This window comes from Podarcis melisellensis (genome assembly GCF_964234715.1).
Source record: "Podarcis melisellensis genome assembly, chromosome: 2".
Lineage (NCBI taxonomy): Eukaryota > Metazoa > Chordata > Lepidosauria > Squamata > Lacertidae > Podarcis > Podarcis melisellensis.
The window spans coordinates 15880364-15894078 of record NC_138529.1 but is presented as its reverse complement, the minus strand read 5'-3'; the positions used below and the strand labels follow the sequence as shown (position 1 = coordinate 15894078).

Here is a 13715-nt window from a genome sequence, read left to right as displayed (position 1 = left end):
CTTTTCTTTGAGGCCCCATTGGCGAAAGCACGCCTTGGGTTACAACTTGTTTTGGTTTACAACTGGACCTCCGGAACAGATTATGGTTGTAAACCAAGGTACCACTGTAAATGGCAGTTTGGGTTTCTCTGGGCGATCCAAGGGGTAAATGAGAACCACGAAGCAGTGGAGGGTGACATGTGCTATTAAATCCATATATTAATTGAAACTAATCAGCTGATTCCTTTGCTACCACCCTCTAGCGTTTTCACGATGGAGAATTCGCCGTTACCACCCTTTTTTTCTTCTTCATCCGATTGCGTGGTAAATTCTATGTTTTTGCCTGTTGCTGGTGCATTATAGCTTCCTGTCCACATTCCTCTTCCATCTTCCTGCTTCCTCTCTCCTTCCAGTCACTGCTCAGCATCCCAGGATCTCCCTATCTCTCCCGGCACAACAGCAAAAGCAGCATCTTCAGCTTCAAGAGAGGTTTCCGCGACCCGGGTTCAGAAAACGAATTTGCCGATGACGAGCACAGCACAGTGGAAGAGAGCGAGGGCCGGAGGGATTCCCTCTTCATCCCAATCCGGGGCCACGAGAGGAAAAGCAGCTACAGCGGTTACAGCGGCTACAGCCAGGGGAGCAGATCGTCCCGCATCTTTCCCAGCATCCGACGGAACATGAAGCGGAACAGCACCGTGGACTGCAACGGCGTGGTCTCCCTGATTGGTGGCCCAACCTCCAACATACCCAGCGGACGGCTTCTGCCTGAGGTGAAAATAGATAAGGCAGCTACTGATGACAGCGTAAGGAAGTCAATGAGTAGATAGTCTAGGCATGGAGGCCCACCCTTCTCTCTGCTTTCCTGTATGCCGCCAAAATGGATCCTTTGACGGAATGAAACTTGGTTTGTCTAGCCAACAGATGTTATAGTCTGAACCCTTATCCCAGGCTCCTCTGCTTCTTAATCTTCTTCACTTTCCCTTCTTTCCCAGATTAACCTACTCACATATTTCCTTCTCTTTTCTCTTCTGGCTTCTAAGAAAAAACGGCTTGGAAAAAAATTATGTATCTTTTTGAGGAATGAGAAGTGATCAAGTGTTAAATCAAATCCCTCAGATGTTTCAAAATGTGCAGGAACATCTGGGCGTGAATGGGCTAGGCCAAAAATTTCTTAATCCCACTCATGCAATTAGGATTAATTTTGTATAAATCTTGCTCAACGTATTAATATCCTATCTGTTTACTTGCTTTTTATTTTGGACATCTCAGTCCGTATTTTAGAAACGAGATGAATAAGGCAAGTTCTAGTGTAAAAAGAAGTTACCAAAAAAAAACCCACACACAACCCAAATCATTTAGGAATTTCTAGGGTAGTGAGAAACAAGACATTCTCCACACAGAGTCAGAAGCAGTAAACCTGTGACTGAGCTGCACCATTTCAGAGACTTCAGATCCCTGAATACCCCTTAACTACCAAAAAACAAACCATAGATGTCAAAGAGACTGTAGTTTTCTCCATGGTGGATAGTTGTTTGTGTGAAGTGACAGGCCTTGAGGTGAATTTCCCCATATATGAATAGCTGGAACAGGAGCTGGGGCAAGGCTTGGTTTTTCCTACAGGACCAATCAAAATCCTCCTGCACCCCCATCTTGCACCCTCTCCATTTTTAATCTGAACTGATACAGCCCAGGTTCAGGTTTACTGGCTCAGTTAGGTTAGAACTATGCCAGAGAATATAGGCAAACAAAAGATACAGGGTCACCTGTAAGCCAAAACCATTGCCACCAACCCTAAACACACTTGCTCCCATTATGGCCAAAGGAAGTTGCTCCAGAGTGAGTGTTATTTATGAATAGCATCACCGTCTTTGGCCAAAGTGCACATGGGAAGCCTTATTCCTGTGTCCTTAAATTCCAAGCTTTTTTTTCCTTAAAAAAACAAAACCCCTCTTTCTCTAGGTTCTTGCAAACTAAATGAAACTACTCCTTCCCAGTCCTTTTTTCCCCTCCTTAAGAATGTTTGAAACCCTTCCTAGTTACTTTCAGCTTCAGTTACTACCACTTTCTCTAGTTAGCATGCTAGTCTACTGTGCTCTTTCCAGACTTGGTCCTCTAACAGCATGGAAATGTTACAGACTGTTAACTTTAGCATGACGCATGCATGAAAGGCAACCTAAGATACATATCTGTATTGCGTGAAGCCTGTCATCCGATAGTTCTTTGGGACAGTGGCTATACTCTGTTGTTAAACAATAGAAACACCTAATCTTCATCATCACATCTGAGAGACCACATGAGCCACGCAGGCTTTTCACGGAGTAAATATTTTATTTCAAACCTCTATATGCTCAGACCCAGCAAATGCTGAGTTTTGCTTGATTGAAGCAAACAGCATTTGTCGTTCCATAGGTCTGTCCCTGCTCCCATTTATAAAGAAGCATAGAAGGGAGTAGATTTTCAGTTATTTATGTTTACCAGTCACAATTAAATAGCCAAAGGGAAAGTCAGCTTTAGACAAACCATATTAAAGGATTAGCTAGTGCTGTTTTTGGACAATCAAGGTAGGCACAGAAGACTTATTCTTCCAACTTTTTTGTTTAATGTGATTTCCAGGGACTCCAAATTTGGCTGGAATAGCAGCAGAAGAATTCAGAGTAGATGAACATATCCAATAAAGAGCTCATAAAATATTATACAGGGTGTCTCTATCCTGTGCATTAATGTGAAATCAGCTTTCTGCAGCCTTTCATCTAAGTTCCTTTTACACCCGAATTCCACCCACTGCAATAGTTTTTGAAATGCGCTTCAGAATATCCCTGACTTTAAAAAGTTAGGTGTTAAGTAGAATAGACCTCATTTTTTATAACAGGTTATTATTATCTGGCAAAACCACCATCTTCCACATATATAAAGATTTGACTCAAAACAAATTCTGCCTTTGCAGCTGAGAGCCCATCACATTTTCCCGCGCAGACATGAAAGAGGCCGTACTAACGGGATGTTAATGGATTTTGCAGGGAACCACTGAGGTGGAGATTAAAAAGAAAGCTACTGGGTCACTCTTGGTATCAATGGACCAGCTGAATGCATCCTATGGAAGGAAGGACCGAACCAACAGTATAATGACAGTAATCACAAATACCCTTGTAGAAGGTATGTGTGTTAGAAAGCTGTGGTCCTGTGCCCACTAGCTCAAGGGATTACCCACTTCAGAAGTTTCCTATGCTTTAATTTTAAAAACCATCTTACATTTTTGTTGTTGTTGTTCTTAAGATCGCATAGACCCTACTTTTCAGACTCTGCATGCTGCCCTGAGCTCCTTGAAGGAAGGTCAGGATTAAAATGTAACATATACATGATTTAAGATACAGATTTTTTTCTTTATTCCACTCCACCCCCAAATATTAATTTTATGGATTCTTAGATTAATTATTCACGCATAGCTTTTTTTCCTGTCTCACTGCAGATGTCCTGATTCCTTTTGTTTGTGAAATGTGACCACCTCTTAAACCTAAAACATAACAGCCTGCGAGGCCCAACAAATTGAGAATGACTTAAACCTTGCATAAAATTTCATTGGGCGTGTCTACATTAATTTGTTAAAGTTTCCCACTTTCTTGTTTTGTTGTAGAACTAGAAGAATCCCAAAGAAAATGCCCTCCCTGCTGGTACAAATTTGCCAACATCTTCCTTATTTGGGAGTGCCACCCATACTGGATGAAGCTGAAAGAAATTGTCAACTTGATTGTCTTCGACCCCTTTGTGGATTTAGCCATTACGATCTGTATTGTTTTGAATACTCTGTTCATGGCAATGGAGCACCATCCCATGACCCCACAGTTTGAGCATGTCTTGGCCGTAGGGAACCTGGTAAGCGTGAAAATGTTCCCAGTGCCTATGGGAACTCAGCCTTATGTATGGGAAACAGCCTTATTAGAAAAACTAGCCAATAAACTGAACAGTGACTTGAATTATTGCCAGCTACTTTTGAATATCAGGATAGACTTAGAAAGGCCTACTTATAAATATTTAAATAAATAAAATAAGGCAACCATTGCTGCCCACAAATATCTAGAGTTTTGGGGCTCTAGCTGGTGCCACTGCCAGTTTTGGAATTGAGGTACTGTATTTTTCGCTCTATAAGACACACCTTTTCCCTCCTAAAAAGTAAGGGGAAATGTGTGTGCATCTTATGGAGCAAATGCAGGCTGCGCAGCTATCATTGAAGCCAGAACAGCAAGAGGGATTCAGAATATTTTCCCCCTTGTTTTCCTCCTCCAAAAACTAGGTGCGTCTTATGGTCTGGTGCGTCTTATAGAGTGAAAAATACGGTAATTCAGTGAAATACTAAGAAAAAGTAGCAGTGGGGCAAAAATTCTGATTATACGAAAAAAAGGGGGGAGAGACTGTCTCTTCATCCAAATTGCTGATATACTGTGGCCTGTTCATTCATTAATTCAATTGAAGGCAAAAAGTATTAAGTCAAGTTCAGTGAGACCTTTGAACATTCTGATCCCTTTTCCCCCTTTTTAGGTTTTCACTGGAATTTTCACAGCTGAGATGTTCCTAAAGCTCATAGCAATGGACCCCTACTATTACTTCCAAGAAGGGTGGAACATTTTTGATGGATTTATTGTCTCTCTCAGTTTGCTGGAACTGATGCTGGCAGATGTGGAAGGGCTTTCGGTGTTGCGATCTTTCCGATTGGTACTATTTGCTTATTCTACTGCACTTTTCAATTTCCTGTCTTTCCTCTCCTTTCACCCGATACAACTTTTTAAATAAGGTTCTATATCAGAACCCACAGTAAAGGTCCACGAGAGGAATAATTGCCAAATCCTTACGGCCAGTATTACAAATAAAGACTTGTTCCGTGTCCAAGAGTTGGTTTCTATCCCCTTTCAATTGCCATTTATTCTGCCTAAATTTGCCTCTAAATAGATAGAATCTGAAGGCTAGTTGCTGCAAGCAACAACTGCAGAGGTTAAATGCAGACCTTAGCAACAAGTCCATTTCAGGAAGCAGTTAATATCCCAAATGCACTCTCAGCATATGGTTTTCTTTAAAAATGGCAGTGAGGATTAGCAGTAGGATCCTATTGGGTTGGAGCATGGAAGTGATTGTGGCGGGTGAACTGCCCAATGCAGAGCACAGTCAGACTTGCACCTCTTATGTGGTCACTTCCAAGAGCATGCAGGGTTCTTGCCACCATTTCTGCCTTAGTCAAGAGGACATGAAGGGACTGTCCGTTTGAAAAGCGGGTATTGGGTAGTACAGTAGTAGAGGTTGTACTCTGCATGCAAAAGATCTCCAGTTCAATGTCCCTGGCTTCTCCCGGCAGGGCTGGGATACATCCCTGCCCCTCTAAAACTTTGGAAAGCTGCTGCCAGTCTCTATAGACAATATTGTACCAGGTGGACCAATGGCCTGATGCTCTTAAGTCAGCTAGTGGCGATCTGCAGATCCTGACTTTCCAGCTAAAATCCATAGATTGACAGCTCTGCCTCTAGAAATCTCCCATTCAGTGTTTAGTTCATGATCAGTATTTCTTTTATTATATATACAGTGGCCCCTTCAGGTAATGTAACCTTTGGGTTGTGAACGTGGCAAACTCGGAAGTGGGTTTGCCGTTCTCAGGTGTGCAGAAACGCTCTGCGCGCTTCATGCATGCGCAGAAGTGCTCTGCGGCGGCACAAGGGTGCGTAGAAGCGGTCCTCCCGTTATGAAATTTTTGGGATAAGGCTGGGCCTCCAAAATGGATCCCGTTCATAACTGGAGGCACCACTGTACAGTACTGAATTTTTATTAAATTTCGGAAATTTTAACAAATTAACTTCAACTTTTAATACATATTTCCCTTGACGGTTTGACTTTCCACCCTTACCTTCATGATGTTTTTATTCCCTCCCCTTTTTTCTGCTGCATTATGTAGCATACGTATCTCTCATACTTATTTCCTCTATTACAACTGTTGTCGTCTCCCTTCTGCTATTTAAATTTCGAATCCTGATCACGACTTGATTTGGCTATAATATTTCCTCAGATAATCCCAAAGGGGTTTCCACTCCTCAGTAAAAAGTTTGTCGCTTTGATCTCTTAATCTTGCTGTTCATTTTGCCATTTCTGCATATAGCCCATTAGTTTCTTCCTTGATTTGAACTTCTCCTTCCTTCCATTTCTTCGCATAGAGGATTCTGGCTGCTGCTGTTGCGTACATAAATAGTTTAATCACCCTCTTTGGGATGTCCATCCCTATTATCCCTAGATGGAAAGCTTCAGGTTTTTGAGGAGTAGCCACTTTTAACATTTTCTTCAGTTCATTATGCATCATTTCCCAAAACCCCTGAGCTTTTTCGCAGGTCCACCACATATGAACACTGCCCCTTTGGTATGTTGTGATCAATATCTCTTTTAAAATCTTTAAAATCTGTTTTATCTCTATTTCTCTTTCTTTTTTACATCTTCAAGTTGAGGGTCTTCAAGCTGGCAAAATCCTGGCCAACCCTGAACATGTTGATTAAAATCATTGGCAACTCGGTGGGTGCCTTAGGAAACCTGACCTTGGTGCTAGCCATCATTGTTTTCATCTTTGCCGTGGTGGGGATGCAGCTTTTTGGCAAGAGCTACAAGGAATGTGTCTGCAAGATCAACCCCGAGTGTGAGCTTCCACGATGGCACATGCACGACTTCTTCCACTCTTTCCTTATCGTCTTCCGTGTACTGTGTGGGGAGTGGATTGAAACCATGTGGGACTGTATGGAAGTGGCAGGACAGGCCATGTGCCTTATTGTCTTCATGATGGTGATGGTCATTGGAAATCTGGTGGTCAGTAAATATCTATCTGTGGTTGCTTTTGAGTGGGAAATGGATGGCTGTCTTGTAATGGGCTGGGACAAGAACTCACTGTTTCTATTCGGTGGCAGGTTCTGCAGCTAATATTCCCTATTTGCTTAGATGTTTTACATACCAATGCTAAGGGTTACCGCACATTCAGGAAACTTTCAGGATTAAGAATAATGACTGCAGCACAAATGCTTTCCTCAGTCAAAATCCTCAATGTTTGCTTTCTCTCCTTGTTGCTTTCTGAGATTCTTTAACCAGTACCCTTTCCTACCATATTTAGAACAAAAAACATGCAAGGCTTTGCCCATGTGGTGTGGTCAAATTAATTAAAACATTTCAGATTTCTTCTTTGTAACAAACGTGGGAATTCTACAGGGCTGTCTGTAAGCTCAGGGCTGTCTATGTGTGCTCATGTTTTATTTATTTACTACATGTGTATAACACATTCATGCCAAGGCATTCACAGTGTTTTGCAATTTAAAATAATGGCATGCAATCTAACAGAGATGACACAAAAAGAAAAGGGAAGATAAGAAGCAAATTGTTGTACCGATTATTACATAATGATTGCAGTTGTTTATAATGCAAATTGCTTGGAGGTTTTTACAATTAAGTGGTATACACATTCCATAAATAAATAGCTAAACAGGTGGCATGAATGGCTGCGGAAGGAAATGGTTCTGGGATGGGAGGAGCCAATTGGGATGGGAGGAGCCAACAGAGCAAAGCCCACTGCCACCAAGTAGAAGGATGCACTTTGAGGACGATATTGCCAATTCACTGAGCAAAAAGTGGCTAGAGGGAGTCTTGTCTTACAGACCTTTTTTCTGCTTCTGCAGGTATTGAACCTGTTCTTGGCCTTGTTGCTGAGCTCTTTCAGCGCAGACAACCTTGCAGCGACAGATGATGACGGCGAGATGAACAACTTGCAGATCTCTGTCATCCGCATCAAGAAAGGCATTGCCTGGGCTAAGATCAGAATGCACGAGTTTGTGCAGACCCACTTCAAGCAGCCGGAGGCAGATGAAGTGAAGCCACTGGACGAGCTGTATGACAAGAAGATGAACTGCATCGCCAACCACACCGGCGCCGACATCAACCGGGAGATCGATTACCAGAAGAACGGCAATGGCACCACCAGTGGCATTGGCAGCAGCGTGGAAAAGTACATCATTGATGAAGACCACATGTCTTTCATCAACAACCCTAACCTCACCGTCCGTGTCCCCATAGCTGTGGGTGAGTCTGACTTTGAGAACCTCAACACGGAAGATTTCAGCAGTGACACCGACCCCGATGGCAGCAAAGAGGTACGGAGCCATGCTTGCTCATAGGCCGCGCCTTCATGCCTTTGTTTTGGGTGGCCCATTGCATTGCAAGAGGGAAGCAAATTTGGCCTTCTGGCCAGAGCACGAGGCTTTGCAGCCAGCAAATTTCTCAGTGCAAATAAAGTAGGTCCTCTTTACTTTGTTTGGAAAGATGAGAACAAAGGAGGCACAGACTTTTCATGGGTCATATGTATGACTAAGTCATTCATAATAAGAACATACAAAGAACCTGTTGGATCGGCCCAAAGGTCCATCATGTATCATGTAATGGAGATAAATCTTTTTCTTTCTAGTCTGTCACTTCCTCCTGTGCTCATAGGCTTTCTACACAGGAGCAGAATGCTAAGCCCTCTGTATTGTGTGCTTGGCTTAACACCACAATCTGTCTGCCTATGTTTCTCCACTTTTAAAAAGGGGGAAATATCTTCCTGGGCAGTGCTGGATTTACGTATAAGCTAAACAAGCTGTAGCTTAGGGCCCCACTCTCTTGGGCCCCTCCAAAAGAAATTAAAGGGAAAAAACTGGATGTACATTTCCAAAATATAAGATAAAAAACAAATAAAAGAAAACCTGCATATAGCAACAGTGTTATGTGGTGTGTAGGCTCCTGTGATGTACATATTTTGTTATGTACAAATGGCTTTAGATACCTATTAGGTCCATAAATTACCATATAGCATATATTCAACACAAAATACAGTGAAAATTTGTTGTTGACAAAGGACAGCTGGACATTTAAAGGGCCCCATTACCTTCAGTAGCTTAGGGCCTCATCAAGCCTAAATCAGGCCCTGTTCCTGGGAGATATTTGCTCCTTCTTTACATCTATTTCAAAAGTCTTAAAGGATGTACCGTATTAAGATGGGCCGATATTCAGCAGGGGTTAGACTGGGAAAGAGTTTTATTCTTATTTTATTTCTTTCCTGTGCTGCATATTGGCATGAATATCAACGTTGTTTTAAAAATGGAGCTCTTCATTTCTCCCGGCTCATAATATATGTGTTTGTGATGTTCTTTCCCATTGTTCAAGAAACTGGATGATACGAGTTCGTCGGAGGGCAGTACCATTGATATAAAGCCTGAGGCAGAAGAGGTTCCTGTAGAAGCACCAGAAGAATACCTGGATCCGGACGCATGTTTCACAGAAGGTGATTTTGAACACAGTGGGGCAAAATGGAGCTTTTAACAATATGGCGTCCACTCAGGGCATGTTACCTCTGCAGCGTAGCCTTCCTTGGTAGGGCTGACTTCAGGTTTGAGGGGGCCTTCAGCAAAGTGCCCCCTAAGACCCCTGCTGCTTAGGCAGCCACTGTGAGATAGGCTATTAATTTATCTCAGTGCCCCTAGTTTGGCATCACTCTGGGACATTCTGGGAAATGTAAATGGCCACTCGCAGATCCAGCAGAGTTAAGAAGCTCCTAGGGTTAAGTGGAGCTCCTGTGCCTAATTACACTTTTTTTTTTACCATCAAAACCAAGTTAAACATTTCCTGAAATTAATACAGTGGTGCCTCGCAAGACGAAATTAATCCGTTCTGCGAGTCTCTTCGTCTTGCGGTTTTTTCGTCTTGCGAAGCACGGCTATTAGCGGCTTAGCAGCTATTAACAGCTTAGTGGCTTAGCGGATATTAATGGCTTAGTGGCTTTAAGAAAAAGGAAACAAACTCGCAAGAACTCGCAAGACGTTTCGTCTTGCGAAGCAAGCCCATAGGGAAATTCGTCTTGCAGAACGACTCAAAAAACGGAAAACTCTTTCGTCTTGCGCGTTTTTCGTCTTGCGAGGCATTCGTCTTGCGAGGTACCACTGTAATAATCTTTCCTTCCTTCTTTCTTTCTTTCTTTCTTTCTTTCTTTCTTTCTTTCTTTCTTTCTTTCTTTCCTGCCCTTCTGGCTGGGTTTCCAGAATATTAAAAACACAGTAAAACATCAAACATTAAAAACTTCCCTAAACCGGGTTGCCTTCACATGTCTTCTAAAAGTCAGATAGTTGTTTATTTCCTTGACATCGGATGGGAGGGCATTCCACAGGGCGGGCGCCACCACTGAGAAGGCCTTCTGCCTGGTTCCCTATAACCTCACTTCTCGCAGGGAGGGAACCACCAGAAGGCCTTCAGAGCTGGACCTCAGTGTCTTAAGGAATATAATAAAAATAACCATTATTAGATTTTTTTTCAGCCGATCTCTTAAAAGTCTTATTAAGAAATTTGAAGGGTACTCTTGGACCAGTCGATAGGGAGCTGCTGGTGCGTGTTCTGACTGCAGCAAATTTCGCTGCAACCTTTTATTAGAGAATTAAATCTTCTGCCCTGAGCAATACTATTCTACAGGGTCTTAGCTATGAAAAATTTAAGGTATTATGCAGAAATAAAAATATTTTGTAGAGCAATGTCCTTGATGATTATGACAGCGCTGGGGAAATAATCTATTTTGACCTTTTATTTTTTTGTAACGAAGCTGATTTAATTAATTATTTTTTATAAAAGGAATAAGGAAATGTTACGGCTCTCGGAAAACCTGTGCTAATTTTACATTTGCAGGCTGCGTTCAGCGGTTCAAGTGCTGCCAAGTCAGCATTGAAGAAGGGTGGGGCAAGTCTTGGTGGAACTTACGAAAGACATGCTTTCTTATTGTGGAGCATAACTGGTTTGAGACGTTCATTATCTTCATGATCTTGCTAAGCAGTGGAGCCCTGGTGAGCAGAGTTATATTATATTGAGTCTTCTCTACGTAATGCTCTTAGCGTCACTTTGGGGGTCAGGCTAGACAATACACGAAATGTGTAAAAAGGCATTTCAAACAGCTGAGTGTGTGTTTGTTTTCAAAGTTAAAGAGCTGCTGTCAGGAGTGGGAAAGGATTGGGACCACTGAGGTTATCCCTTTGTCTGCATGCTGGGGAAGATTACCCGTCCCCAAAGCTGCTGGTCACCCAAGGATGGAAGTTTCTATTGGTGCATTTGCTCAATTTACAAACTCAGGAAATTCAGTTGTTGCTCTGTAGCACTGTAGTCTAACCCACTGACCCTTTGGGGCTTGCCAATCAGAAGGCTGGTGGTTCGAATCCCCGCAACGGAGTGAGCTCTCGTTGCTCTTTCCCAGCTCCTGCCAACCTAGCAGTTTGAAAGCACGCCAGTGCAAGTAGATAAATAGGCACCACTATGGCGGGAAGGTAAACGGTGTCTCCGTGCACTCTGGTTTCTGTCACAGTGTCCCGTTGCGTCAGAAGCAGTTTAGTCATGCTGGCCACATGACCTGGAAAGCTGTCTGTGGACAAACGCCGGCTCCCTCAGCCTGAAAGCGAGATGAGCGTCACAACCCCATAGTCGCCTTTGACTGGACTTAACCATTTGGGGTCCTTTACCTTTACCTTTTACCTTACCATCCAGTGCTTTCCCCCCTTCTTCTATGCGGGGGCCCTTGGTGTTCATGAAGGGACCTATGGACTTTTGTGGTACCAGTGACAATCATGTTTTTGTAGCGGTCGTGGTGTTGTTTTTTCCACCACAATGTTCTCGAAGTAAACACAGCTACTGGAAGGAACATTTGTTAAAAACTTAAAATGGAGCTGCTATGGGTGTTTGCTTTTAACAGGGTGAAAAGCAAGTGTAAGTATTGGGTATTGGGTCTCCCCAAAGCTGCCTGAGAATGCTTTGGGCTGACGCCAGCACTTACTATATTACTTGTGAAAACACCCTAGGTGTCTTTGACAAGCACAGTGAGCAAGTGACTCCAGCAGATCTTTCGTTTATTTGGCATTGCCTCGGATACAATACTTAAAAAAGAAAATACTAACAACAACCAGTTTCTACACAACCAGAAAAGCATTGGAACCACTTTTGCATGGCCAGATCATACAGGGTAATATCTACTCGAAGGACCAATGAAGTCCAAGCAAATTACCTGCATCTTTCCAATGCCGATATTGCTCCTCCCCAAGGATTGGGCAACACTTGCATGGGAAGAACCCCCCCCCCCCCCGCATATAATCCAGCTGGTGTCATTCCAAGAGATAGACTGGAAATGGCATTTCACCCACATGGAAGCAGCTTCTGTGCCTCTCCAACAATGCTTCAAGCGTTGGGCGATGTGTGAACTGTACGTTCCTTGAGAAGTCTGCGTGTCTCCCCCAAGTTTTTGGACCCAGTTTTTTATTTCTATCTCGCTCTGCTGCCAGGAAAAGAGTGTGATAATCCTTGTTGCCTTGTTACTCCCTAGGCCTTTGAAGATATTTACATAGAACAGAGAAGGACCATACGGACTGTCTTGGAGTATGCCGACAAAGTCTTCACTTACATCTTTATCCTCGAAATGTTGTTGAAGTGGTGTGCCTATGGATTCGTGAAGTTCTTCACTAATGCCTGGTGCTGGCTAGATTTCCTCATTGTAGCAGTAGGTATCATTTTGCTTCTTCCAATCCATGCATTGGTTGTTGTTTTAGCAGGACTGGGGCATTCCTTTGCACAGATAAATGAGGTCCAGCAATACCGTTCCTGTAGCTTTCTAAATCTGGGCTCCAATAACGACAGGGGTGGAGAACCTATGCCCTCACCCACCCATTGTTGTTGGACTCCAGTTACCATCAGCCCCTGCCAGTTCGGCCCATGGTCAGGGATGATGGGAGTTGTAATCCAGCAAAATCTTGAGGGCCACAGTTTCTCCACTCCTGAACCAAGTGGTGAGAGTTCCCTGATATGTGTATACATGTCCAACAGGACCAATCCATCAAAATAGAAATGTTCTATGTTCTCTGCTCCAGCGATTCAAATTGCACGGTTCCATACTTTCACTTTCAGGCCTGCTTTTTCAGTGGAATCGGAATGTTGACTGAAATTGAGAAAAGGGCACAGAAAGAGCAGACAAACAAAAATAGTTTTGCAAGAAAATCTGCCTGCTGCTGCTACTGGTTGTCCAAGAGATAATTGAATAAGTTTCCAGAGAGATCCAACAATCGAAGTATTGGTGAATGGTGCAGTTGACAGAATCTTTTGGGATCATCAGTACCCAGTATTGCTGCATTATTCAGGGGGGGGGGATAAAATGGAGAAAATTGAAATCTAACCGATCTTATCCGTTTAACAAACCAAAGACCCAGAACATGGAATAATAATAATTAAAAAATATAATTTTTTTTATTTGTACCCCGCCCTCCCCAGCCAAGACTGGGCTCAAGGTGGCTAACAACCAGTAATAAAAACAAGTTGATTAAAATACAATTTTAAAAAACAAGATTAAAATACAACATTAAAACATTAAGATGCAGCCTTTTCACAGGAGGAGAAAGGAAAAAGAAAGAGGGGGAGGGAATCAAACTGAGTCCAGGCCAAAGGCCAGGCAGAACAACTCTGTCCGCAGGGCCCTGTTCTCATGAGACAGAGCATTCCACCAGGCCGGAGCCAGTGTTGAAAAGGCCCTGGCTCTGGTTGAGGCTAATCTAACTTCCTTAGGGCCCGGGACCTCTAGGGTGTTGTTATTTATGGACCTTAAGGTCCTCCGTGAGGCATACCGGGAGAGGCGGTCCTGTAGGTACGAGGGTCCTAGGCCATGAAGGGCTTTAAAGGTCAAAACC

At 43.1% G+C, this 13715-nt stretch overlaps 1 protein-coding gene across 1 annotated transcript in view; it reads left to right on the top strand.

The window, feature by feature from the left end:
• The window catches only part of SCN8A (sodium voltage-gated channel alpha subunit 8), a 103189-nt gene that overhangs the window by 58094 nt on the left and 31380 nt on the right, over positions 1-13715 (top strand). Inside the window, exons 12-20 of the mRNA XM_081898495.1 lie at positions 393-752; positions 3000-3135; positions 3614-3852; positions 4516-4689; positions 6451-6807; positions 7665-8135; positions 9184-9301; positions 10690-10844; positions 12365-12538. Coding sequence (XP_081754621.1) covers positions 393-752; positions 3000-3135; positions 3614-3852; positions 4516-4689; positions 6451-6807; positions 7665-8135; positions 9184-9301; positions 10690-10844; positions 12365-12538 — 2184 coding nt within the window. The remainder of the gene's footprint in view (positions 1-392; positions 753-2999; positions 3136-3613; positions 3853-4515; positions 4690-6450; positions 6808-7664; positions 8136-9183; positions 9302-10689; positions 10845-12364; positions 12539-13715) is intronic.